The 27,831-nt window shown below is 41.1% G+C and overlaps 3 protein-coding genes across 3 annotated transcripts; 2 read left to right on the top strand and 1 right to left on the bottom strand.

Annotated features, from left to right (window-relative positions):
• Positions 1-3: 3 nt before the first annotated feature.
• Positions 4-12,475, top strand: ints10 (integrator complex subunit 10). The gene is made up of 17 exons (XM_049585475.1): positions 4-700; positions 806-873; positions 961-1,064; positions 2,022-2,161; positions 2,256-2,337; positions 2,431-2,571; positions 2,714-2,888; positions 3,418-3,587; positions 3,681-3,820; positions 3,973-4,126; positions 4,336-4,418; positions 4,833-4,988; positions 5,999-6,107; positions 6,494-6,573; positions 6,747-6,909; positions 8,941-9,034; positions 9,868-12,475. The coding sequence occupies exons 1-17, from the start codon at positions 572-574 to the stop codon at positions 10,022-10,024; spliced, it is 2,145 nt and encodes a 714-aa protein (XP_049441432.1). The 5' UTR covers positions 4-571; the 3' UTR covers positions 10,025-12,475.
• Positions 12,476-12,493: 18 nt separating this feature from the next.
• Positions 12,494-16,319, bottom strand: tlr1 (toll-like receptor 1). Its single transcript, XM_049585474.1, has 2 exons — positions 16,038-16,319; positions 12,494-14,907 (listed from the first exon to the last, which is right to left on the bottom strand). The coding sequence occupies exon 2, from the start codon at positions 14,897-14,899 to the stop codon at positions 12,494-12,496; it is 2,406 nt and encodes an 801-aa protein (XP_049441431.1). The 5' UTR covers positions 14,900-14,907; positions 16,038-16,319.
• A 2,437-nt stretch (positions 16,320-18,756) lies between these two features.
• klb (klotho beta) lies at positions 18,757-26,410 on the top strand. Its single transcript, XM_049585979.1, has 6 exons — positions 18,757-19,687; positions 20,771-21,284; positions 21,390-21,658; positions 21,784-22,040; positions 22,212-23,143; positions 25,025-26,410. The coding sequence occupies exons 1-6, from the start codon at positions 18,932-18,934 to the stop codon at positions 25,438-25,440; spliced, it is 3,144 nt and encodes a 1,047-aa protein (XP_049441936.1). The 5' UTR covers positions 18,757-18,931; the 3' UTR covers positions 25,441-26,410.
• The last annotated feature ends 1,421 nt before the right edge of the window (positions 26,411-27,831 follow it).

The following is a 27,831-nucleotide window of genomic DNA, read 5'->3' as shown; positions in this document are numbered from 1 at the left end:
TAGTGTGTGGATGGGACTACAACCATAGCATCAGTCCATTTCTAGTGATACAACTGATTTCACAGAGCTTCTTTCACTGTACTGTGCGATGTAACATGTGGATAGTTTACATCATTTAATGAAAAGCTTAGAAAGAACCATTTTTCGCGGTGTTATGTTGGCCGTAAAGCAGGACGCGGCGGCATTTACGACCATGGTGTGACGTCACTATCGTAATGTTGGAGAATGTGTCGGTAAATAAAGGCTTAGCTTTGAGTTGTAATTTCAGAACGGCTTTTAGCTGCTCTTTTCTGCTTGATATTTATATTTTGTTAAATGTATACGAGATAATTGAATAATAGGGCATGGTCATGGATGTCAGTTGAAACTCGGCTAGCTATGTGCTGCTAGCTGTATTCTTACATTGTGCACAGAGCAGCTCTCTTTAGCTTAATGCTAACGTTGGCTAACTTGCTAGCTTACACTTGAAATTTATCCACCAAACGTTTGCGTGTAAAACATTAAACCACAACCTGGACTGCGCGTGGGGCTAGTTTATCCACTTCAGCACTGAAAGCAATATTAATATAAAATGTCAGCGCAAAAAGACTGTGAGTTTTTGGTGAAGAGAGCCCGGGAGCTGGTCTCTGATGATCCCTGTGCGGCTAAAGCCTGGCTCATCACAGCCAGGACACTTTACCCTGCAGATTTCAACATACAGGTAACATTAAGCATTTTAAATACTCTGCTTCAAGTCAAACCACCGACATGCATTCATTTAAATAGCTAGGACAAGCATCATCAGGTGTGTGACATGTCTTCACAGTATGAAATGTACATCATTGAACGCAATGCAGAGAGGACAGCATCAGCAGGGAGACTGCTGTATGACATGTGAGTTACAATGTGCTGTTCTGTGGTACTGGTTTGTCCTTTGCTGAGTCTAAGCTTTCAGTTGCTAATGATTTGTCCATTCTTCAGGTTCATAAACTTTCCAGATCAGCCCATTGTTTGGCGAGAGATCAGTGTCATCACAGCTGCCCTGCGCAGTGACTCCCAGGACAAACATGCACAGTTCCTACGAGGTGAGCTCAACTGCCTTGTTATGTCATGCACATATTAGTATACATTACAGCAGTGGTTCCCTGCCTTTGTCCTTAAGGGACCCATTTACTATTATTAGGAAAACTGACAACCCCTAACTAAGTGGTGTATTTTATAGATATTTCATATTATAGTCCACACATAACAATAACAGTACAGAACAACTGATGAGCTTTACAACTAACAGATTATTTCCTCCATCATAAATGTGTTTTTCTGATATATTTGTTTGTCATTCTCTGTATTATGTAGTTTATTTTGCAGCAGAATCTCTATTTAAAGAACATGTAAACATTACCTATCATATACTATTACAGCCTTCACTAATAATACTGCCGTTGCTACGTTTGGGATTATGAATTTTAAATACATATTGTAACTTATTGTAATTAATACACACATAATGCTCAGTAGTTGTAGTACGTATTAGTATGCAGCATCTACTCATGCGAATTAAACTCCCTGGCACTTTTCCAACTATTCTTGCTACTTCCTACATCTTAAAGTCAGTATTGCAGTGTAGTGTCAGTCTTTCAAAAACCGAGTAGTATTGGTATCGTTTCTTCTCCCTTATGTTTACCATTGTTCTATTGGCTTTTTGGTTGATTTAAGTGCACACTTGTTAGGCAGGACAAGGCTGTTTAGAAGAGAGTGATGGCTCTGTGAATATAGCTTGTGTTCAGGTCTTCACCGGGCCCTTATCTGTGAGATTCTTTTATATTAGTTTAGACCTATATCTTGAATAAAAACCTAAACATTTCACATAAATGTGTAAAATGCTGAGATCTAGGCCTACTGGTACCACCAGGTTGGGAACCAATGCATTACAGCAATCTTACTGTCAGGAGTGTGATAATGAAGTGTGGGTGGAACAGTATTGATTTTGGAAATCTGAAGACTGTTTATTTTCTTTACGTGCGTGTGTTTATCTCCCCCAGGGCTTTTTGAGACACTGCCTGGCCGTGTGCAGTGTGAGATGCTACTGAAAGCCACAGAGCAGTGTTTCAACACTTTGGAGAAGGCAGAGATGCTGCTCCTTCTTCTTAAGCGCTTTCCAGAGTCTGTGGTCCAACATGGGGTATGTAATGATGGCATAACTCTTGTATGTTGACAATTGAACCTAGGGTAAATAGCACTAAACAGTTACGGGTAACATTCTGGTGTATATTTAGGTCAATTTAGGAGAAACACTGTTGGAGGCGGAGGCATCAGAGAATGTGGAGACTCCTGTCAACTGCTTTAGAAAACTTTTTGGTGAGTGAAACGCTTCCATTAAAACTATTTTTGTCTCAAAAAGAAGTTGCTACATGCAATAGCTCTCACACTATTTCTTTGCTATTACTACAGTGTGTGATGTCCTTCCTTTGGTCATAAACAACATGGACATGCGCTTGCCGGCCAGCCTGATGCAGAAGTACATGCTGAAAGCAGCTGAATTCTACATAGGCTATGTAACCCGTGGACCCTCACCTGATATACAGATACAGGGTAAAGTTGCACATTGTTGATGCTGCTCTTAAGCCAGTGTGACCACTTTAAATCTCAAGTTGACGTAGGGTCTGTCTCCATATTTTTTTCTACTCGCTGCCTGCCTGACATTTTCTTTTGTCCCTCTTGTTCGATGTTTCAGGCTCTCAAGAAGGTGGGTCTCTGAAGTCGCCCACTGTGTCCCGTGCCTCCCAGCGTTATGTGATTGATGGCCTGTCAGAAAAGTCATCAGTGGTAGCAGAACCGTGGGAGAGGCTGTTGGATATCCTCGCTGTGGTTGGAGCACGCTGCGAGTGGCAGGGAGACAAGGGACAAAGGTAGTCTGTCTGTCTTTATGTTTTTCAGCCAGTGCTGTGTTTCATGGTTGTTTTGTGTTCAGGTGACTCTTGTAAAATATGCAGTCCTTTATCAGGTACACCTAGCTGTGATTAATGCAGTCTAGTACAAACAGCCCTGCTGTAAATCCTTCATACACAAAGGCCATAATTTTCAGCTTTAGTTGAAGGTGTTCTAGAGAGTTGATTCACTTCAAGTTAATGTTGAAGGCTGTAGGTTTGTGGTGCTTTTGAATTGTACTGTGTCACACTGAGAGATGTTTGTAATATTAAGTCTACATTAAATGATATAAATCAGTGAATAGATTTTGCTTTTATAAGAGACAGACCCCCAACAGTCAATATAAATCATAATGATGCTGTTGAAAGGCAGCACATTTGTTTTTCACTACAGTACATACAAAACAGACTGATGGACACAGCAGTGTAGGAATATTCAAGGGTGCAAATTAGCTTTTACTACCTGTATATTAAGGGGTGTTTCTTTTTTTGTGTGTATCTTATGCTCTAGGAGTTATGTGGACATGCTGCTGAGAGTGAAGGAGCTGTGTCGCTACCTGCCCGGTCTGGAAGGTGATACAAGGTCCCGCTGCTGCAGTCAAGTGGTCATCTGTGCTGCGCTCGTCCTCTTCCACAGCGCCTTCCTCTATGTCTCAGCTGTGCAGCCTGCACTGTTCCAGGGTCAGCCTCTCTCTAGTTCTCCTCAGGATATGCATCTCTGTTGCCTTTTCAATGGAAGGTTAAAAGACAGAATGATGGTTTTATGTTTGGCAGGTGTGAATGCGCTGAATTCGTGGCCGTGGATCCTTGTGGAGGATTTGAGCTCGGTGTATAATGATGTGGAAGTGGAGAGAGGAGCAGTTAAACATGCACATAAGAAACGCAAGCTGGCAGATGGGAGAGAAAAGACGATGGTGAGGACAGATTAGAAATTATGTAGATATTTCTAGCCAAGAAAGACGAGGTTTTTGGCATGTGTGTTCTTAAATAGGTTTTTAGTATGTGTCTAAAGTGTGTCTCCATTGTATCTCCATTCTTTTGTTACTCTGTGTGCGTGTCATTGTAGAGCTCGGATGATGAGGAAGGGTTGGGAAAAGGTCGTGGTCGACATATTTTAGTGAACAAGACTGAGATGCCCAGCTGGTCAGAGACTCTGGAGAGCTTCCGCACAGCGAGGGAAAGCTGGGACCTTCTTCACTCCCATGACGGCCTCGAAACTGGTAAACACCTCCTCTGTTAAATTGAGTTCTTTACCTACCCAGACAGGGTCTAGTCACTCTGACAAAATATCTGATATCGGCAGTCAAATCGGCTACTGATTGATTATCATGGCTTTAAAGAAACAACTTTCAACAACTTTCTTTAATTATCTTCAAGGAGGGATAAAGGAAAAAAGTCTAAATAATTAGTTTTTGTAATATTTTAACAGAGTTCAAGAAAATCTGTGCCTCTTGGAAGACGGACGGCTGGCTGTGGTTCAGAATATTCCTCACTGACATGATCATATACCAGGCAAGAAACACTTATGATGTTTTCTTTGTTTGTGACAGGCCACCTGATTTTTGTAATTCTTAAGTAGTTTATCAGTTTGTTCCGGATTAAATTAAACTTTATTTATTCTTCTGAGGAAATGTAGTAATTGATGGAGCAGCTAAGAACAAGATACAGCAATACATGTATCTTTATTTATACAGTATGTAAAGAATAGTTCCGGTTGATGTTATCAAACATAGCAAAACTGATGACAGCTAATAGATTAAACATGGAGAAATGTAATGGAATTAATACAGTATATAGTTATAGTTTTTCTAAATTGGAGATATTCATAAATGTTAAAATATCTTTCAGTGCTCCTCATGAGTTGCCTGTGACTATATTCTGACTGTGTGTGTGTGTGTGCGCGCGCTTGTTTGTGTGTGTCTCCAGGGACAGTACCGTAAGGCCCTCTCCAGCCTGCACCAGATGGCCGCAGTGCAGCAGCCTCAGGCTGGGCAGCAGAGCCCCTCAGGTCAGGGCAGTCTGGAGCACCACAGGGCCCTCATACAGCAGGCGTCCTGCCACTATGCTCTGGGAGAATACAGGGTACACAAACACACACACATGATAACCACACTCTTGTATATGAGGTTAGTAGGTGTCAGGACACAACCTTTTATAAACACAGGTTGCATGTCTTTTCATTCTTCCATTGCTTTTTCCTTTTTTGATATTCTGAATGCATGCCTGGCTCAAATAGTTTGTTTTACTGTTTGAGCTGCAGAGATTAATTGATTAGTCATCATTTATTAATTTAGTTGCCATTGGTTTGAGTAACTTTTCAGAAAAAAGTTTAAAAAAAAAACAAAAAAACAAAAAACTGATTCCAGCTCCATATATGTGGATATTTTCTGGTTTCTTTACTCAGTTAAACTAAATATGTTTGTGTCTTGGGCTTTTGGAAACACTGATTGATATTTTTCACCATCTTATGACATGCATTTTGCATTCTGTTAAATTGGATTTATCATCTCTGTTATTTAATGCGACTTCTGTAGTGTTCATATTGTACTGTTATGTATGTAGGAGTGTTGTTTTGTTTTCAGCATGGTCTACATCAGCTGAAGTTAGAGCTGTTGTACAAAAACATAATGTTCTGTGGACCAAGCTCCAAAAATGAACCTATAACACAAAATGGCCTGCAGGTGGCGACATAGTTAAGGTCAGTTTTTTCAGAGGCAGACAGAGATTTCGTACTGAGGTACATATACACTTACCAATTTAACCACTCTGACCTACTGGTGTGTGTTTATTTTGCCTCAAAGCCTCGACATTTAGCAGAGATTATGAACATTAATTATTATTTGACCAGCGTACCTAAATTATCTATAAACTTTCCCAGATGTAAAAACTTGTAAATGGGCACCAATAATTTCCAGAAAAGATTTTGGACCCAGCAAAAAGATATCCATAACACCTTAACAACATACGCTTACTGTGGTGTTTTGGAGTACAAATTACACAATTAATGCAATCAATTAATTTAAATCTTTTTTGTTATAGCCCTGCCCTACTTAGACATGTGATGCATGTTTTGTCCTGTTTGTGTCAATCAGATGGCCTGTGAGAAGCTGCTTGATGTCGTTGGTGGGCTGGTGCCCCCGACCCAAGAACCAACAAGGACCCCAGAGGATCAGGGTAGAGTCAAGACCAAAGCGAGGAAAGGTAAACACTTCCTGCTTCTTGATTCTGACCCGTAAACAGCTATTACCTTATTTGAAATTGATATCTAATATACCTTGTAAATTGAGTGCAAAATGGTTTCACATCCTTTAAAGGGTGGCATCGTGTGTCTGTGTGTTGGCAGACTGTTGTGACCATTAACACGGTATCAATACTACAAGTAAACCACAAGTTCCCTTCACTGCACTTTCCATGTAAATGAGAAATAACTGACACTGCTGAAACTGCTGCTGTCCCTCAATACTGAAAGCATATAAATGATATAGTATAGCATAGCATATGACTGTTTTTATGTGATAGTGAAATATATGACTGCTTAGGTACATCTGAACTTTATGCTGTGACTAATTTTGTTCCTTCATATCCAGGTAATGACCTGAGGTTGCTTCCCTGCACCAGCAAAGCTGTGTTACCTTTCTGTCTCCAGCTGATGTTGTCCTGCTTTAAGGTACTTAAACTGTTTGAGTTTGTTTAAATGCAAGAAATTTAAGGGTTAAAGTTTCTGATTTTTATAGCTGAACTGTGATAAGACAAGCACTATTTGTGGTGCTGCATGCAGCCCACCTTTCTTTGCATTTACTTCTGATTCTGACTTCCACTTTTTCTCATTGTGTGCATCAGCTCCGTGCCTTCACAGACAGTCGCGACGACCTGTCACTCGGTCACGTGGTGGTGCTCCTGCAGCATGACTGGCCGCAGGGCGAGATGCTGTTTTTAAAAGCAGTGGATAAGATCTGTCAGCAAGGCAGTTTCCAGTATGAGAATTTCTTCAATTATGTCACCAGTATCCTTTTTTGTAACTAATGACATAACCACAAAACAGAGGCGAAGTCCCTCCCCTTCTGGTGGACCGCCATGGGTCCTTATTTTGGAAAACATTTTTATGGTAGTTAATGATGAGGTACAAATGATTTTTTGTTCCCGTTTGAATTGTGGCATGAATTACACATATGATGTTTGTAAATTGAAAAGATAATTTTGCGTGTCGAGAAAGTTGAAGTTTGTTTTAAAACTGTATAACACATGAAAATGTGTAATTAGAAAATGATGTCACACAGTTCTCATTTGCTGAAGCTGTAGTAGCCTGAGTAAGGGTGTTGCGATAACTACAGTATTGCAGTACCACTGACAAGCTATCTGCAGGGGATGGCAAGCAACCACCACAACCGCTAAGTTTATTTATTTATTTTTTTTTCATGTGATTTACATTCTGATACGAAGGCCAACAGTGTGACGAGCCGCTAAGTGTCTGTTCTGTGCTGGGTGCTGCATCTTTGCAGAGAGCTGGGCTGAATCCAAATGTCTGGACTTCACCATACTTGCAGACTCCTGGACTTTGTGCCTGTGTTTCCAGGAAGTCTGGGAGTGCTGAGTGCTGTCTAGCTCCACTACTCACCCAGTCCATAAGGGGCCTCAAGTGGACTTTCTGATTCCAGACTGGCTTCTGACTTTCAAATTCCAGAGGGCTTGGGGTTTAGCCTTCACCCATAGATATTACAATATATTACAGTACAGACGTGACACTGTGGGTTTTTTTTTTCAATTGCCAAAAAAAACCTTATGAATGTGTAAAATAGTTACTGATAGTAAGGCCTATTAAAATGTTACTTGAATCATGTGGGCAAGAAATAATATTCAACCAACACATGATACAGAAATAAAGTAAAACAGTCCACTTGCGGTCTCTGCGCTCGCACACTTTACCTAATGATAGTGAATATGTGACAGTACATACAACTGAAGTCCACAAGGGCTCAGTCTGCAAGTCTAGATTGACATTTGGATTCAGCCTTGAAGAATATTCAACTTTGGGTAAAACGCTGCAGCCACTCATCACTGTCACTTTTTACCCAGCTGTCCAGTCACATTTGAGGAGGAGCTGGATAAATACCACAAAGACCAACTGTCACATTGCTAAAAAACAACAGTGGAGGAGATATTATACTGAAAATGCTCACAGACTGACGGGTCTGTCCTCTCTCTCTACATGCTTCAGCCTTCTCTTCATCCAGAGCGAGGGCCAAAGGAAGTGCTGTACCCTGTGCAGACTAATTTACTCCTGCAGATAATCTGTATCATAGCAGCTAGACACAACCAAAGCATCTCAACTGAAAAACGCTGCTTCCCTTATTGAACCTCCTGACTTGTCTGTGTTCTGCATTCAACAGTTAATTTCTTTCACAACTGTCATTTAAAAGGCAACAATACACCCAACAATACACTTTCAATAAAGTTTATTTACAAAGCTCTGTAATCAGGATAAAGACTGTAATTTGCAAAACAATAAAAAATGGCAGTAATACCACACATTGCATTGTTTAGCCAGGATTAATCGCTGTAGGGAAATTTCTGAAGTGCGACAGCCCTATTACTGGGGTGTACTGAGAAAAGGCATAGGTGCAGCTCTCATCGTGGCCAGAATTGTAGTGACTACTTATTCCCAAGTTCTGGAAGAACCAAGTTAAATGTGTCAAGGTAACAGCCATGTTGGTGACGTATATTGTCTCAGTAGTTTCACACAAACCTAAATGATGCTAAAAAGCTTCGACAAACTACAATTTTCTTTTCTTGCAAAATATATTTTACATTGACAAACATCATATGTGTGATTAATGGCACATACAGGATCAAAAAAATGTCTCTCACTGTTGACTACCATACTTATATTTTGTGAAACAGGGCCCCATAGTGGTTCACCAGAAGGGGAGGGACTTCACCTCTCTACAGAGGCTGACAAGAATGGATTGGCAGTTACATTGTTTTTATGTTCTCTTGTCTTGGATGTTTGTTTCCATAACCTCATGATTTTTGCTAGACATTGACATGCTGGAGGAGTTTGCATACCTGCGCACTCCAGAAGGGGGGAGGATACAACTGGAGCTGCTGCCCAATCAGGGAATGCTGATCAAGTAAGCACCTCCCTTTCAGAAATGGTTCAGTTTGCATCGTGACTCTGCGCACCCCCGTTCTGTTGCTGTTTTTAAAGAGAGCAGTGATATAGATTGATGATCTAAGTAGACATGGCCTGTGGGGAAAATTGTACTTTGAACTGAAAATGCTGTTAATGGAGCAAACATTGGAAAGAGAAGGAGTTCATGGTTAAAATAATAAAGCTCCTTCATTCATTGCTGTAGAAGTTAAGTCACTTGAATGCACCCTCACTGACTGAGAGTTGTTGAATGTTGCTGTTCCTCAGGAACCCTAGTCCCGCCCTGGGGGTGGAGTTAAATACCCTTCTGCTACAAGGGGTGCAGACGATGGACAGGTACCCCAGGCCCCTCCTCCCTCAGTCCCATCCCTCCCCCACACCAGTCACCCTTCCTTCATTCCCAACTTCAAGGCTTGTCATCCCCCCAGTTTTGATTTGGGCCTGTCATTTTACATCAAGAGTTAGTTTGATTTCCTGTCGGCGTTTGTTTATTTGAGCCATTGCTCGTCTTTCTGTGGTCATCACTGTTGTCGTTGTTCTTTGAGGATGATGTTGGTCTTGTTGTGCAGTCAATTTAGTTTTTTGCCTTTTCATAACACTTGATCTCATTTCATTTGTGGACATGTTTTATGTGGTTTTTATTTATGATGATGAAACTTTTTTTTGACTGGCTGATTGTGTATGTAAGGAAAAAGTAACATGCTGTGTTTTTTTTGTCTTTACTGTATAGATTAGTCTCAAATCAGATCATGATAATACACCTCTGACCACATGTGTGTTTCTGTTTATTTTTTTATCCTTGTATTTTTTCAGACACCACACAGTGACTCGTGGGATCACCAAAGGAGTGAAGGAAGATTTCCGTCTGGCCATGGAGAGGCAGGTGTCGCGCTGTGGAGAAAACCTGTTCAGTGTGCTTCACCGTTTCTGCATCAACGAGAAAATCATCATCATCCAGTCTCTTCCTTGACACCTGGCCTGTGACTATTGAACCTTTTCATAGTTGACATTCCAGGCACAGTTTTAATGCAGCTGGACTGACTTCATGACCTCGACACAGGACACATTTCTAGCTCCCTCGTCTTTATCATCATGTATCACTGAACTCTTACAAAAAGAATTCGTCTCCTTGCCTTAAAAGTGGATCTCTCTTGTCAGAGAGTTGGAGTTCGTTTTCTGAGTATACAGTGCTAATGCAGTTTCCTTAGTATGTGTGTAGTTTTCCTCTGAACACACGCTCAACCACATTTGAAGTGGTTTAATCATATTGTGACAATTTGTGGGAGTTGACGTTAACAAAAAAATTAAGTGCATTTTGATATTCTCGGGTAAAGTTTATTGTTTTTGTTACAAACTTGAAGTGTTAGTTTATATAAATGTTTCCATTAAATTTCCTCTTAATGGTGTAAAGAAGTTGCCTTTCATGATTTATATCCTAGAAGCTCACAGGAAATAGGTTTATCTTCAACTAATAGTACAAGATAAAAATAAGAATACCAGATACAATGTACACGCTTTTTAGAGCACCGACATGGGTTTACTCTAACTGCATTCGCTCTTCTCTCTTCTGTCTAATACATACTTCCTTATCTCACTTCCTTTTTCTCCCTAAAGCTACAGTTGGTCACTTTTATAAGAATCATAAAACTGGGAACTGTCAATACATCCACACAAAAGTACACGAGACAGATAATCTGTGGGGAAAAAAATCATGTTCCTCTGCCTTTTTGTAGCACTTCTAATGGCCTTGTGAACAAAACCAATCAGAGGCGCAAAGTCTCTAACAGCTGTCAATCATGTCAATCACTGCTCATGAACTGATTAAATGACCAAATAATAAACAAGATTCTGTTACTGCATCTTCAGTTTCTCTCGTAGAAGAAACTCCTGCACACTGTCTAACTTGCAAAAATAATGATTTTTAATGCTGCAATGTGACTAGATCTTCATCAGGCAAACAGTTTAGTAAAGAGAAGTCATCTTAAGTAGAGTGAGTTTGCAATTAGTCACATTTCCCTCAGGCAGTGGGAAGGCTAAATACCAAACATCAATTAGTGTAACAATCAACATTATCCAGAGAAATAGAGGAATAAAGAAGGAAAATTTAAAAATCCTCACTGACAATCTTAAACATACCCCATAGGTACATTCTTGAGAATAAATGCTTAAGCCCTTATTGTTAACTTGCATTCTCTAAAAATCATACATGACCAAATCTTGAAGGGACATTGAAAAAAGACCTATAGGGATATGTTTACATCAAGAATAAGCATCAATACACAAATAGGAAACTTTATAATAAAATGCAACTAGGCCTCCACAATGTCACAGAGTAAAGTTACATCAAAATATACCAGAATATAAGACGGCTTTTCTTTGTCACAAAACTATTTACCTGATGAAGGTCTAGTCAGCGAAATGGTGCAGCATTAAAATCAGTATTTTTGCAAGTTACAGTGCTCTCCTACGAGCCTGTTTGGAAATACATGTGCAAAGTATTCCTTTGTTTTGGGATACAGCAGATTTGCCAATTTCTCCTCTCAAATATTGTCAGAAACTTATGTTAGTGTACTGTTTAGCTGTAAAATGAGAAAGTACCGTCCACCTGCGGAAGCGTTCTGAGAAATAAGCAATGCAGTTACAGAGTCTTAATTCATATTTGATCAGTGCTGCCTAGTTAAACAGGTTGACCACAGTTCATGAGCAGTGATTGACATGATCGACCGCTGCGTTTGAGACTCCTCCGCTCTGATTGGTTGTTTTCAGTGACCCGGGTTAGATTCAAGCAAATTGCCTTGAAAAGGGCATGAGTGGGAGGAGGAGCCAAATTCTTCTCACAGATTATCTTTCTCGTGTAATACTTTGTGGATGTAATGACCATTTCAGCAAATATAATTTTCATAAAAGTTACCAAATCAAATCAAATTTATTTATAAAGCATGTTTAAAGACAACCAGAGTTGACCAAAGTGTTGTACAGTAAAATAAAATAAGTGAAATAACATAATACGGTAACTGCAAAACGTTAGAGAAATAACAAACCCAAAAACATGCACAAGTAAGCGAATTAAAAAAAAATAAAGAAAAGAAAACACAGAATAGTGAGATCTGAAATAAAATAATGAAAGAAAAATGGAAACCTTTAGGACAATCAAAGGCCTTAGAAAACATGTGGCTGCCTAGCTTTAAACATGTCTTTAAACATGTCTACAGAACGGGAGCACAAAATTGAAAAGGGTAAGCTGTTCCAAAGCGACTACTGCAAATGCACAATCACCCTTCCCCGATTGCGGGACTGCCAGGAACAACTGCTCTGAGGATCTTAGAGATCTAGTGTTGGAAAGGGGGCAGAGGAGCTCAGTGAAGTATTTGGGTGACAGGCCATGTGAGGCTTTAAAAACAAATTGTACCAACTGTATCTTTAAGTGTGCTTGTCGCAGTCACTCCTCTAGTCCTGTCACTGGTGCATCTGGCAGGTCGGTCTGTAGGGCAGCTCTGAGGTTAGCCCAGAACAGCCTGTGCTTTTTCGTGTCCTGAGGCCACTCTAAGTATGTGTGGCGGCCCATCATGGACTTCAGCTGGTAGTACTTGGATGGGATCAGGTATTGAGGCAGAGGCTCGAGCAGCACCAGCACAACGCTGTCTGAGCCCCAAGCAAGGCGCTGGTGGCTGGCGAAGTACAGCTCGTAATGACACCACTCGCTCTTGACGAAGTGAGCAGAGAGCACAAACACAGAGCGCCGGCTTTTCTCCACGCAGCCGATGATGTTCTCAATAATTGTCTTTCCGGGTACAAAGTTTTTCTCGTGGCGGCAGATTCTGAGCCCTCCTGCGGGGCCTTCAAGGTTGGGGAGGAGGGAATTGTGCACCCAGTCTGCGTCATGCTGGCTGTAAGACACAAAAGCATGAAACTCAATACCAGCCAGATCTTCAGGTCGAACTTGTCGCATTCTGGCGCGATGTTTGGCCCTGGTCCACTGCCAGATCATGCCCATATACCAAGGAACATCCAAATGATGGCAAGCGGTCACAACTACGATAATCACTGCTATTGCTGGGCACAAGATGGCGGTAGCTAGAAGGCCGACATTACAGGAGACTTCCGGGATCTGGGTGTCTTTCAAGGTCGAGTCTCGAACATTGTCCGGGTAGCTGCAGCAATAGTCCACTGGCCAGCTCACCAATTCAATTCCTGTGAGACTTTTTTTCATTTCAGACCTGACACCAAGACTTATGAAATTCTTCAGAGCGCAGGTGCAGGCGAAGGGATTGTTACTGACATCCAGGGTTTTCAGTTTGGGGCAGCTTTCCAAGTTGTTCACAGATGGTGTATTGAGGGAATTTGACCTCAGCAGAAGCTCACTCAGTATGGGGAAACCATTACATTCTGGCAAGTCCCGCAGCCTGTTACTATTCAGATTCAGAGATTTAAGGTTCCCCAGTTTCAGGATAGATGATGGTATCACAGAAATCTGGTTGTTCTGTAGATCCAGTGTCTCCGTTCCTTTTGGTAGACATTTGAAAACAGAGTCTGTCAGGCTGTTAGAAGCCAGAGTCATATTGGTGATTTTTGGTGGCCAGATGCATTCTGTCAGACCATCATAAGTCAGGGAGTTGAAGCTGAGATCCACATCCTGCAGGGATGTCATATATTGCACACGCTGGCTCAGCCGCTGAAGGCTCTTAAGACTGTTGCCAGTCAAATTCAGTTTCGTCAAGTTACCCAGATTCATACATTCCTTGATTCCTGTAGCATCAGCTGTGGTGAAGATGGAATCAGACATAGCACAATAGGAGAAGTCCAATTCGCGGATAGGACTCTGCGACCCTGGGCATGTCATGTGTATGATTGAAGTCTCATTGATTACTAAACGCTTCACTGGCAGGTTGATAAAAAAGTTGTACACAGCCTCTTGTGAAAAGAAGAAAGTTGTCACCACCGCTCGGCTGGCTGTGAAGGACTCCATTTGAGATGTGTAGGTCACAACAGTGTCAATGTATGGCAATTTGGACATGGCCACATCGGAGGCGCTCAGATGGCTGATTGATGTGTGCAGAACCGCTTTTACGAAGTGAGTCAAGTCATCCCAGTTGATTGATATGTTGGTGAGATAAAGATGAGATGTGAGGATTTCTTTCCTCTCACTCAACTGCTGACTCAGGTCTCCGTAGTGATCTGTCAGATCCATCAACTCCACTTCAGCAAAGAGTGACAGAGCATCATCAACCACATGAATGTCAATTTTTTGGTAACGAGAGAATGTTATCTGAAGCCTTTTAGCATTAACATCCTTCAGACTGCCTGGTGTATAATTCAGTTGATCCTCCAGGGAAAGCGTCAGTGTACGTAGTTTGACTTGAGCAATATTCTTGAAATCACCGACACTGATGTTTGGAGCTCCAAGTGCTAAATTCTCCAGTTTTACCAGGGAACTGAACTCACTCCCCAGTGTCATCGTGAGAAAGTTGTTGCAGGTCAGATTCAGTACCCGAAGGTTCTCAGTGTGGAGCAGGTACCGCTGACCTGACAGGTTCGTCAGCCTGTTGTGTGACAGGTCCAGATCTTCCAGGAGCGGCGTGTCGAGGAATGTCTCCGGATCGATGCCCTCCAAATTATTCCAAGAAATGTTGAGGAACCTCAGGAGGGGGGTGCTTTTGAAGTCTCCTTGGTGAAGTTGCTGTATGTGGTTGCATGAAAGGTCTAAAAACTCAACTGTCTCTGGCAGGTCACTTGGGACAGAGGAGAGGTTTTTGGATGAGAGGTCTACGAAGTTAGGGGATGAACTGCTCAGCTGGAGTCCCATCAATATGGCTGCCGCCCAGAGGGCAGCATTCACAGGCCTCATTGTTTGACCTGTATAAATGTAAGAAAATTCTATGTTACTGTTGATACATTAGTTCAGTTTACAGTTCATAAGGTACACAACAGTCCTGGAATAAAACATACGTTCATCGAGGTTATAATGTTCAGTTTTTGTTAAAACTGTTTTAGAGAAGTGTTCATGCAGTGGCTCTGCCTCCGGGTGGGTGGGAGGCACACAGTCCACTCTGATACAATCACTTACCCACTGCACTGCCCTCATGTAAATAAAATATATTGAAGGCCTGGAGTTTTTAAACTCAGGTTTGTTGCCAGTAAATGTTTTGCTCTTTATTTGATTTGAAATTGATTTTTGTGCATCAGAAAGAATTTTATTCCCTCCGCTAAGTGTCTTCATAGGGATGGTCTGCTTTTCAGAAATAACAGAAGGTTGTAACTGACCAATAAGAATTGAGTACTCAACAAAGCTGTGTAATAAATACAGAAACATAGAATGTTTAAACTGGATTTTTGTGAAACATAAAATGTTAACAGAATCAGTATTAGTGTATGCACATTAGACAGTTACTAACATTAACTTCTCATGATGGCATGGTTTTCAACTGGCCTATATTTACCACAACGGCATAGTAAGATCCCTGAAACTGAGTTATGGCTTTTGGTTTTGGTGTGCCACCCCAAGATTTTCACTGACCCCATCTGGCTGCACCTATGAAAAAATTCTGCAGGCACCACTGTGTTCATGCTCATTTTATTTAGACTACCCTAGCTGATATAAATGGGGTGACCAAAATAATAGAAACAAATAGTACAAACGGTATATTTTAACCGTTGTGAAGGTAGGATGTAATTTGACCTACGTTTCCTGCACTTGGTCACAACGAAAGTCTTGTTTGTGAAATTGCCTTCAAACAGTCATAAAGTTAGGATTACTTCTGCATCCACACTTCCCACAACATACTTAAATTAGGATCATTTATTTAAGCCATGTTTTGAATACTGAATTGAGTAAATGCATCACCATTTATTGCATAGCTTCAACCATTTTGTTTGTAAAGTTTTGCTTTATCTTTTTGTAAAATAAAATTTTAAATAAAGCAAGCCCTTAATACAACAAAATCCAACAACTATACAATGCGAAGACAGACAAAAAATGCACTAACCTGTGCTGAAGTCAGAAGAAGGCGCTACAAATGTTGATTTGTCGAGTGTTTAATTGATTGAAAAGTTGCAGTCTGTCATATTTGAATAGATTTCCAGTGGACAGTCTCAATGAACGGCTGAAGGTATTTGTGTTCAGTCTTTAAGAATATCTCAGTCACAGAGATTCAAAGCTACTTAAATGCTGGGGGAAAAAAAGTGCACCAGTAAACAAAAGCTGATTTGATCAAAAGATAGTCATCAGCTCTGTGGGCAACTGGCTGCGTCTGTTCTTCTCATTTGTTTTTCTGACACAACCTAAGAGGATACAGATATGGAAATGAAACCAAGTGTGACACCAATCACTTATTTTTTCTCCTGCACATCCTCTTTTCACTTCCCTTTAATTTACTGTAAAGAGCTTCTTACCCAAAGACACTACTATATTTATAATGCTTCATGATGAAATATTGGGCAGACTGAAAGTATTTAAGTCAACTCAGTTGTTGTTAATTAAATCTTTTTAGATTTAAATAACCTACTGTTATTTCCCTGCTCTTATTTGTTGGACTGTGTTACCCACTAAGGTCTAAAGACTACATTTAGTATGACAAGGAAAAATTAATTTGCTGTGATTGGCCAGTGACACTCAACTTACAATCCATGGGCCAAATCTAGGGTGTCACTGGGATTTGTTTTTGGTACCAGAATGTAAAAATGGTGCCACTGGGTTCTTGCAGCTCGACTGTCAAAGTAAAACACATTGTCTTTTCACATGATAAAACGGAGACTTGATATTGGACAACAATCAGCTTACATGGTGCCCAGAAAATCACCATTACATATCTGTCAAAAACTACAAAAAATAGGAAATTATAAGTTTAACTAAATATTTTTTATAGTTAAATTACAGTTTTTTTTAATAGTTTATGTAAAATAAGCATATCATTTTGTTACAATAACAGAAAATCATGATGGAAATTAGTTTGCCTTTGAGGGCATAGATAGAAAATCACACCATATTGAGGTCATTTATACAGGCACCCATACTTATATACATATTTTACACATATTTTATGTGAATGCCCATCATTCACTTGTCTTGTATGCCTGAAGAAGGTCATAATGACCGAAAGCTTGCATTAAACTGATATATGCACAGTGTTTGAGTGTGTGCCTGCTGTTTTGTTGTTTTTTAAGGCTCTAAGTTCAGCTCAAGCACCTCTTTAAGTGTTTTGCCTACGGATGAGTGGTGGCTTTTTTCACACATGTTTTATGTAAAATAAAAGTCACAAATTGTACTCAAGTTAAATATTTAAGAGGAAATCATTGTAGCAATATAGATTAAAAATTAGATGAACATCAAAACAAGGTGAAAATAGTGAAATTCCAACATAAAACTGTAAAAAATTAAATAAGAATGTAATTTTTCAAAAGAAAAATTGAGCATAAAGGTGAAATATAGCATTCAAAGTAATGATAATATAAATAACAGGAAAAAATTAATTCCAGTGACATAACAGTGCCTGAAATCAAATAATCACCCCCGAAAGAATGTGCCCAAGAAGTAAATATAGTATGCTAAGAAAATTCCCTCTTCAGCCAAACGGTGATTTTGTAGATTTCTTTAGATTTGTGCTTATGCAAGTCCAGAGACCACTTCCAACCAAGGGAAATTCCAAATTTCAGTTGTGGACACAAATTGGTTTAACATCTTATAAAAGACAGTGGGTTTGATCCAATTACATTCAGAACCAACTCTGTCACAAACATACCATCCTATAAACCACAAACTCTCTGCTATGCAAAGTGTATGTCTGTAAGGGCGTTGCATGAATGACGCGTTTGAAATGCACCTCAGTGCTCTCAGCCGTCTTGTCTTCAGTACCTAGCGACCACGCTGAGGTCAGTCCGGGTGGTAGATGACCATTTCAACTCAATTAACTTCTCGCTCTAATGCCTTGAAGCAAAGTGTATCCTGGGCAACTACACTGTTTACTCTGCTATAGACACTGCCTTTAATGAAGAGGGATGAGGAAGGGGCTTTTCCATGGGTTTTAATGAGGACAAGCGTGCGTGTGCCCAGACAGATGGACGGTCACACAAATACACACTTCCCAGCAATGTTTTCAATCCAGCAGCACTGTCGGTTCCTCGGGTCAGTGGCTGTTAATCATACAGCAAAGGGAGCTTAATTGAATGAGGTAATATGAGCTGGTGTCACTGTTCTCACCTAGCATGGTTTGATCAAATCTTGGAGGATCACTGCGGATGTGCTAAACAGCCTCTGGCCATAAGACAACAGAAAACAGCCTGTTATTGTTGTTTTCAGTGTCCACCGTAAAATGGAGACTGCAGTGTGAACTGCTTCTTAGTTATGGAGCTAAGATCAGAGTACAAGCTAATTATTGACACAAGGACATTTTTACAGCAATCAGCAGCATGTTTAGAGCTCTGTGTGTGTGTGTGTGTGTGTGTGTGTCCTCTCAGGAATAACTCAGTAATATCCTCTTAGGTGTTGGTCCCTTCTTTTAAACTGTCCTTTTTTATTTGATGATGTGATTTAAGTGAACTACAGGTGAAAATAATTCCCTGGAAAGCTCTCAAAAGGTAACATAAGTGTGTGGGAATACGACTCACCCTTTGTATGTGTGGACATTATGTGGTAGGGAGGGGCTGAGTAGGAGCACAAGTACACTCAGGAAGAGATAGGGAAGTCTGACCAGGTTGTCAGATGCATAAGGCAGCACCTCGAAGCCTCAGATGTTGCTCTCTGTCCTGGATGTGATCGTTCTCCTCTCTCCTCCACCACAATGGCTCTCTTGTCTTTCTCCAGAGGATTCACGATACTGAATAGAGCATTGGCTCTGACTGACACCGGCTACCTCATTCAAGTGGATTTCTGAAACAAGTCAGTATGCTGACCCATCCCTCTCCTCCCACTCTCCTACTCTCCCTCCTGTTGCTGCTGTGTGGTTGGAACAAGGCCACCTGCTCTCTTGGGGATGGCGTGAAGATTTGGCAGCAGCCCAAACCGGACCCCATCACCAAAGAGCAGTCTTTCCTCCATGACACCTTCCCTTCAGGATTCCTCTGGGGTTCAGGGACATCTGCCTTCCAGACAGAGGGAGCATGGGACCAAGAGGGTAAAGGCGCTTCTATATGGGACCATTTCACCCACTCTAGTGTCAGTGGTAATTTGGCAAAAGACACTGCTGATGTGGCTAGTGACAGCTACACTCGCTGGGAAGAAGATGTGGAGGCACTGGTGTATCTAGGTGTGAGATCGTACTCCTTCTCTCTCTCGTGGCCCCGACTCTTTCCTGATGGGAATGCCAGAGGTCAGCCCAACACAGCTGCTGTGCAGCATTACAGACGGCTCATAGAGAGGCTGCTGGAGAGGAAAATTGAGCCCATCGTCACCCTCTATCACTGGGACCTGCCTCAAGTCCTGCAGGAGCGCTATGGAGGCTGGAGAAATGACAAGCTGGTGGGACTGTTTGGGGAGTATGCTGCATTTTGTTTCCACACATTTGGGAGCCGTGTCAAGTACTGGCTCACAATGCATAATCCATATCTGGTAGCTGTGCAGGGGTATGGGACAGGTGTGCACGCTCCTGGAGAAACAGGGGGTCCTGCTGCCTCTCTCATTGTGGCCCACAACCTGATCAGGGTAAGTTAAACAGGGTCAACTGATTTAATGTGACTCTGTAGATTAATATAATTGTGCTTTATCTGCCTGGACTGTAGATGACAGTGCATGAAGAATTTCTCTGGAGATATTGACCGTCTGTAAACTTTGAACTGCAGCAGCTGTATCAGTTTATGATGGTCAATGCATTCTCAACGCAGTGACGCAAGAACAGACTGCACCAACACTTTCTTGCAGTTGAATTAAATCAATAAAGTTAGTGAAGTTTGATTTATTGCATTGAAACGTATAACTGGTGCAAAGCCTTTTTTTATTTTATCTCATCAACGACCTGGTGATCATAATTTATTTTGACAGGTTTGCGATCAGTAAACAGGACACTTAAAGAGAGATTGAGGTCAAAGTCCACCACATCAGCACTTCTCTGCTGGAGTGAAACAGTGTGTGACAGGAAGTCACGGAGATATGCCTCATTAATAATCACTTATATTTATGCAATCTAGCACAGATGGTTTGTGGACAGCTAACACCATGCAGATAGCTGAGCCAACAGTGATTCTGTGGTGCCTACAAGATTGTTTTCATTATGACTCTATTGCTTCCGCTACAGAAAGAAGCTGTTTGTTGCTTATTTATCTGTTAGCTAGTATGATATCTCAGGACACTAAATATAACTTTGAATGAAATTTTGTGGAAAATTAGACAAAATCAAGGCAGAGGAACATGCAATTATTTATCATATCTGTTCATTTATAGTACTTTATGAATACAATCTATTTACTTTGTCATTTCATACATTTATAAAAGTTTTCTGTCATTAAAATAACAAATTCCAGTGATGGTGCAGGTGACATTTTTACTTGTCGTAGTAGGAAAAGCACACTAAGACCGATACTTGAATATTAGTTACGGCTCTGCCCTGTTTAACTGACAGTGAGCCAGCATGCACAACATCACAACCCTTAAACTGCAGCTAAATGCAATTCAGCCATGATTTGTTTTATTATTTACGCCTGTGCTTTTCCCTCTGTGACATGCCTTCTGTGAAAAAGGCCAACTGTACAACTGTGTTAATAATAATAAAGTGTGTGCTGTGATTTTCAGGCACATGCCAAAGCATGGCACACCTACAACACCCACTTCCGTCCAGCTCAGAAGGGTAAAGTATCCATTGTTTTGGGGTCCCACTGGGTTGAGCCTCAGAGAGGCCAAGCCACAGCTGCTAATATTGAGCTTTGCCAGCATTCAATGGAGGCTGTGCTTGGCTGGTTTGCCAGCCCCATCTTTGGAGACGGGGACTACCCAGTCTCCTTAAAAATCAAGCATGGGGCCCTCATGCCAACATTCACCCCTGAGGAGAAGCTCTGGGTGCAGAAAACAGCTGACTTTTTTGCTCTGTCCTTTGGGCCTAACAACCTCCGTCTGGGCCGGAGCCTGGTCCAGTATGGGCAGACTGTGACTCCAGACCTGAGGCGTTTACTGGGCTGGATAAAGTTGGAGTATGAGGACCCGACGGTGCTGGTGACTGAGGGAGGCTGGTTTTCTGAAGCCAGTGTGGGAAAGGAGGACACAGTGGCCATTTACCTGATGAAGAGGTTTATCAACCAGGTCCTGCGAGGTGAGAAAACTGGGATGGGAAAAAAAAGGACACTTTGTGTTTTTTTGCAGAAACAAAAGAAAAATAAATTGTTTTAACTTTTTATTGCTGTTTTTCCTTTTACAGCTATAAAATTTGATGGTGTGCAGGTGATAGGATACTCCGCCTGGTCACTGGTGGATGGATTTGAGTGGAACTATGGCTACACTGTCAGGAGAGGCCTTTTCTACATTGACTTCAGCCAACAGAACCAGAGCAGGACCCCCAAGACCAGTGCACAGTACTACAGACGTGTTGTCACTGACAATGGTTTCCTCAGAGATGAAACCTCCAGAGAGATTAAAGGCCGTTTCCCCTGCGACTTTCACTGGGGTATCGCTGACTCCACTTTACAGGTAAAAAGAGAAATAACCTAAGAGGACAAGACAGTGACTTAACAGCAAAAAAATATCCTAAAGTAACTGCTATATTTACCCTAATATTCTTTTTCTGTCTTTTTTTTTTTTTTTTGTTATTGCAGGTCCACTTCTACCCTTTCTCACCACAGTTTACCGACCCCCATTTGTACAGCTGGAACCTGACAGGAGACGGATCATTGCGTCCAGTCCCAGGGGTGGAGATGCACACCAGAGGAGCCCAATGCACCGACTACTTGGCCATTCGTGGTCATCTTCGCCTGTTTGCATCTACTGGGGCATCTCACTATCGCTTCGCTCTCAACTGGTCTCTGATTTTACCCGAGGGAGACCTCTCTAATGTGAACACTGAGGCTCTGAGGTAGAAACACACAAACACACAAACAGGGACAGTTTCAATTTTATTGATTTAAATTCAAATTAAATTTAAAACTATAACATAACCTGATTCACAGCAGATTCAGATCAATTTAAAGATTTAAAGACCTCCTGATCCTATAACTCTGTTTCACAATGTTATTACATCTGAAAGGTACTACCGCTGTGTCCTGACCGAGCTCAAGAAGCTGGACCTGCAGGCTTTTGTTATTCTCTACTACCCCACACACAGAGCTCCAAACCTGGGCTTGCCTGGTCCACTGTATGCCTCTGGTGGTTGGCTCAACTACAGCACAGTGGAGGCCTTTCAGGAATACGCAGCTCTGTGCTACCAGCAGCTGGGGTCCTGGGTGCCATACTGGATCACCGTCAATGAGCCGAACAGACTGGTAGATGTTTATTCCAGTGGGAAAGAGAAGCATCAGGCAGCTCACAACCTTCTCCTGGCTCATGCAAAAGCCTGGAGGCTGTATGAGAGGGAACACTCAGGTCAACAGAAAGCACTTGTGTCACTTGCATTACATGCCGACTGGGTTGAACCTGCAAACCCCTTCCTGGACTCGCATACAGCAGCAGCACGGAGATTCCTTTTGTTTGAGCTTGGGCGCTTCTTAGACCCATTGCTGGGGACTTTATATGAGGAGAAACGTAGCAAGGGGGACTACCCACAAGAAATGAAAGCATACCTGGAGGAGAGGGCTCGAGTAATGGGCCTCCCTGGATCTGCTCTTCCTACCTTTACCGAGACTGAGAAGGAGGAGCTGAGAGGGACATTGAGCTTTATCGCACTGAATCATTTCACCACCCGCTTGGTCTCTCCATATCCCCACACACAGGCTAGTTTTCAGCAGAAAGAGCCCCCTGATCATGGCTGTGTGATCCTCTCTGATCCCACCTGGGCCTCTTCCAGTCTGGGGCAGGCTCTTGTACCCTGGGGCCTGCGGAAGATCCTGAACTGGGTGAGCCAGAGATACGGAGGGGCTCTGCCTATCATTGTGACAGCCAGTGGGGTTGATGACCAGGCTCCTGTGGAGGACAAAGTCAGGCAACACTTTATCAGGAGTTATCTGCAGGAGGCCTTTAAAGGTGGGTGTAAAGAAGGCTTTAGCTGGCTTTGGTATTGTTCACCAATGTGGGGTGTTGGGTCAAGACGCGGAGACTGGATTTGGGCCCAAAAAACTATAACTGTATGGAATTGGGTTCATAGGCACAGCTGTTTACAGTCTTATCCATCTATCTGCCACAACGGCAGGTTGCGTATGTGTTTTTCTTAGTATTCTACGCACGCAACAAGTAAAGTTTACTTGGCTGAAGTCCTTTCACAGTGACTGACTGACCTGTGGTTGCTATGGTGATTAATTGGCTCGTTAACTCACATGCTGCCAATCAGTGGTGGAAGTAACTAAATTTGAGGTACTTGTATTTGTATTTGAGGCATACCGTTTGTGTAGTTTTATTCTTCTGCTCCACTACATCTCAAAGGCAGATATTGTTACTTCACTGAATTTGTGCAGCAGCTTTAGTTACTTTTCAGATTAAATTTCTTCATACCTTTTCAGGTGAAAACAATTTATGGATTGAGAAAATACTTCTATTGCTTAGGCTGAATAAGCTCTTTAAAACCTTTCTCGTGCTGAGCTCATGAAAGATAGATATACCTGTTTCTCACAGGAACGTGATGCCATCAATATATGATGATGTTATAGAATATGATACATTGATGTAGATTAAACTAGTGGTTCTCAAATGGCATGCTGTGGCACACTGGTGTGCCGTGGGATTTGTGGTAAGCACACATTATTATTGAAATATTCAACTGAGCCTATACAAAAAGTTTTTATTTGATTTTTAATCAGTATGTTCCTAATAAAGAGGCAAACTCTACCTAAAAAATGTCATTTAATTCAATTTAATTTAATCAAGTGTGTGACACATCATATTACCTTACATTATCTTACATTTATTTCTGTTTCAATGGATGTGTTACTGGTGCTTTGATGTAATTTTAAAAAGTTTAAAATGAATTCTTAAATCAATTTGTTCATTAATATTTCATGAGTAATAGTTGTCAATTGTTATTTGATATCAGTAAATAAAAACAAACATTGATGTTGTGATAAGAATGATAACACATATTATAGAGGCTACTGTGCACAGATATAAAAACAGGTGTGTCTTGAATTTTTGGATTGCCTTGTGGTGTTTCAGCAGTTTGAAAACCACTGGATTAAACTCCCTAGCAGTATATAAAGGAGTTAAAATAAGCACAACCTTAAACACCCACGGCTGTAAAATACAACATATTAATGCAGCAGTAATATGAATCTAAAAATATCTTAGGACTTTTACTTGTAGAGTATTTTCACAGCAGCATTAGTACTTTCACTCAACTAAATGATCTGAATACTTCTTCATACTTTAAGTCCATTTTGCTGATAATACATACTTTTACTTCACAGAACATTTACTTGTATTTGAGTATATTCACAGTGAGGTATTACTGCCTTTACTTAACTAAAGTATCTGAATACTTCTTCCACCACTGCATTTAATGCTCCTCTTCGAGAATGTTTTGCGTAATTGTTTTTCAGTAGGAGCCAATTGACCTCTGCAGTGTTCAGGATGTTGAGAAAGAGGCACAGATCCACAGGCAGTACATGTTTTATGATCACATTGCTTCCTACCATAAAAACCAGATGTAATGAGAAACCATGAAGATCATAAAAAGAGAGAGCAGGGGAGAGAAACACAGTGCAGTGCTCAGTGTTGTGTTCGTGCCCTTTATGGCTCTTACCCCACCTGTATATGCACACACGTTGTTTTATAACACGGGTAACCCTTTGACATTTACTCAACATTTGGGTGTTTTTATGATGGTAGCATAAAGTATATATGGGTTATTCATACTGTTTGAAAAGGACTTAGAGAGTTGATTCTGGTCTCACTTCTTCCCCTATTTGTCTCCAGCTCACCAATTAGATGGCGTCAACCTGCAGGGCTTCTACATGTGGAAACTGCAAGATCGGCATGCCCCTCAATTTGGCCTCTTTACCTCAACCCATCACCAATCCAAAGCCAAAGCCTCCATCGCTGTCTACAGAGAAATCATCACTCGTGGTGGTTTCCCTGAGGACAACACCACGCAGGCCTGCAGGTCTAGTCAGCTGCATGAACGTTGCTCTGTATGCACATGGATGTTCGAGAACAAAGCCATGCTGGTCTTCGGAGGCTGCCTCCTGATAACAGCGGTTATGTTGACAGCACTTGTCATCTTTGTCATCATCACCAAGAGGAACCAAACAAGAGGCAGGAGGAGGGGGGTGATCAGGAGGAGGAGAAGGGAGGGAGTCCCTGTCTGCTCATGTCCACCTGTTAAGCGCTAACTGGTCCAAAAATGCTTGTATCTGTGCTTGTGACAAATGTGTGATCAGTTTACCAACAAGAAAAAGTGTCTCTATACATTTGACTGTAATAACGGGTTTATTTAATTGGTTGGGACAGTTTTTAAAAAAACTCTTTTGTTAGTGTGTTCATACATTTAATGACCATGAGATCAACACATTCACTTATTGCCAAAGTCTCACATTATTTTACAAATGTTAATAATTGATTATGTGAGCTCTATACTGTAAAAGAAAGGACATGCTTTAACTAGCTGCTGACATTATGACCACATTCTGGAGAAAATATATTGATGCAATTATTCTAATATTGTGATAAAGTAAGTCTGTGGTGATTATATTGTACAACTCAGACGAAAATGTGACTTTAATATATTGTGCACTGTATGAGCTTGTTCAGATGTAATTGTGGATTGTACAAATCTTTGTAAGAACAGGAATTTAAAAGGATATTTACAAGTGGTATCCACTTCATTTAAACACCAGATATAATGTTCAATTTGGCAAATTGTGTGAATCTGTACAGGACAATGGCGCCCCCTAGTGTCACAGTTTGTAGCTCTGATGAAACAATGTGAAACACTGTGGTGAAACATGGATCTGTCCAGTGAAATTATCTGTTAAGACAACCCCAAAGTGAAGCACTCATGAACACACAAATCATCATTGTCTCTATTTGAGGTGATCTGACTGTGATTCCAATGACATCTACGTTAAGTGAAAGTCTTCAGCGTATGTCTTGTTCAGTCGCCCTAAAACGCTCGCTTGTCAGTGCCCTGCAACGCCTGTGGACAGTTGATATTATTTAGCATTACAGAGGTTGACATGATTGTTGCTAGAGGTTCAGCCTACATTAGAGTACAGCTGAGTATGACTGCATTAGTATGAATCTCTACCCTATTCCCTCACTGTCTTTAATTGTTCTTTATGAGTGCTTCTCTGAGGATTTCATGGTCCCTTAAGAGTAAAAAAAAAAATCTTTTAACTTATATTTGTCCTTATTTGTCTTCAACAGCATTTATCTTTGATTTACATGAGGTGCACAGGCTATGTGAGGCAGACATACAGTTAACTGGGATCATTAGATGAAAACAGAAGGGCTTGCTGCAGTAATGTAGAGCGACCGACTCTTCATGTTCACTTCATGTGAGACATACTTTAAACTCATGAGAGCAGTGTTGCTTCACTTCATTTCAGAGCATTTGTGACAACATGTAAATGATCACATGTTAATGATGAAATGAAATCTGCTAGTCATTGCGTGAAACCATGTTTAGGGACTGTTTGTTATTTATGAGGGTGGTGCAAGAAGGGGGAGGTATGTCAAATATTTTTTTAAGCACAGAGGAGGAACTTTTTCTCATTTTGGCTTAGGGGAGGGAAATACAGATTTGAATGGTTGTATTTTTGATTTATTTTATTGCAGATTTTTAAAGAAAATGTGGGTTTGTAAGGCATGTTTCCTTTAAAGATCACCATGACACCATTTATCATATCCAGAAACTGTGAAAACAGAAATTATTGCTGGATTTCCACATTTCTCAGAGTCATAGGACACATAATGTGGAATGAAAGCTTCTTTTCTGTCAGAAAAGAACATGACCAAATCTGAGCTTAAAATAGTGATATTTCATCGGAATCACTTTAGTATATGTCTAATTTAAAAATAGGCCAAAAATAAATGGTTTGCACTAACTAGCCAGCATGCACAACCGGGGGAAAACTCAAGGATTTTGTGAGTTTCAGAGAGCAGGTTTTGTGAGAACTCTTGAGTTAGTTAATCCTGAGTTGAGGGAAACTCTGCGTTCTCAGTTCCAAACTGTGTTACTGTGGTAACCAGTGTTGGGGGTAATGTGTTAGAAAAGTGATGTGTTACAGTAATATATTTTGTGTTAGCGGTAACAAAGTAATATAACATGTTACCAACAAATTTTCAGGTAATATTATTACATTTACTGTTTCACACATGGCATTACCACCTGAAATTGACTCCATTGTGCCACTAGAAAAAATCAGGGTGTTGTGTGTTGTTGTGTGTTGTGTGTTGTCATGTCAGTACCTTATACAGTCTGTGGTTACTGCAGACATACAGACAGACATCAGTGCCGGTGATGGGCACAGCTGGGTCATGTCGTACTGTGCGTTATCATGGTCAGTGTGTTTCCATTAGTATAATGACCTACAACGTACCCCACTCTGCTTTTGCGTCCTAAGACTGCCTAATAGTAGCGGGGATAAGGAATTGGCCCCCAGTCTGTTTTTTTCCTTGCCAGATCACTGAAGAAAAAAGTATCCATCGATGAAAGTCCGGAGTCTCAGATAAAAAGCCTACATATTGTTAGAGGTCAGTAGTAATAGTAGGTATTTGCATTA

The sequence above is a fragment of the Epinephelus fuscoguttatus genome, linkage group LG9 (genome assembly GCF_011397635.1).
Source record: "Epinephelus fuscoguttatus linkage group LG9, E.fuscoguttatus.final_Chr_v1".
NCBI classification, from domain to species: Eukaryota; Metazoa; Chordata; class Actinopteri; order Perciformes; family Serranidae; genus Epinephelus; species Epinephelus fuscoguttatus.
The sequence above is the reverse complement of the archived record's forward strand: the minus strand, read 5'-3'. Positions and strand labels throughout refer to the sequence as shown.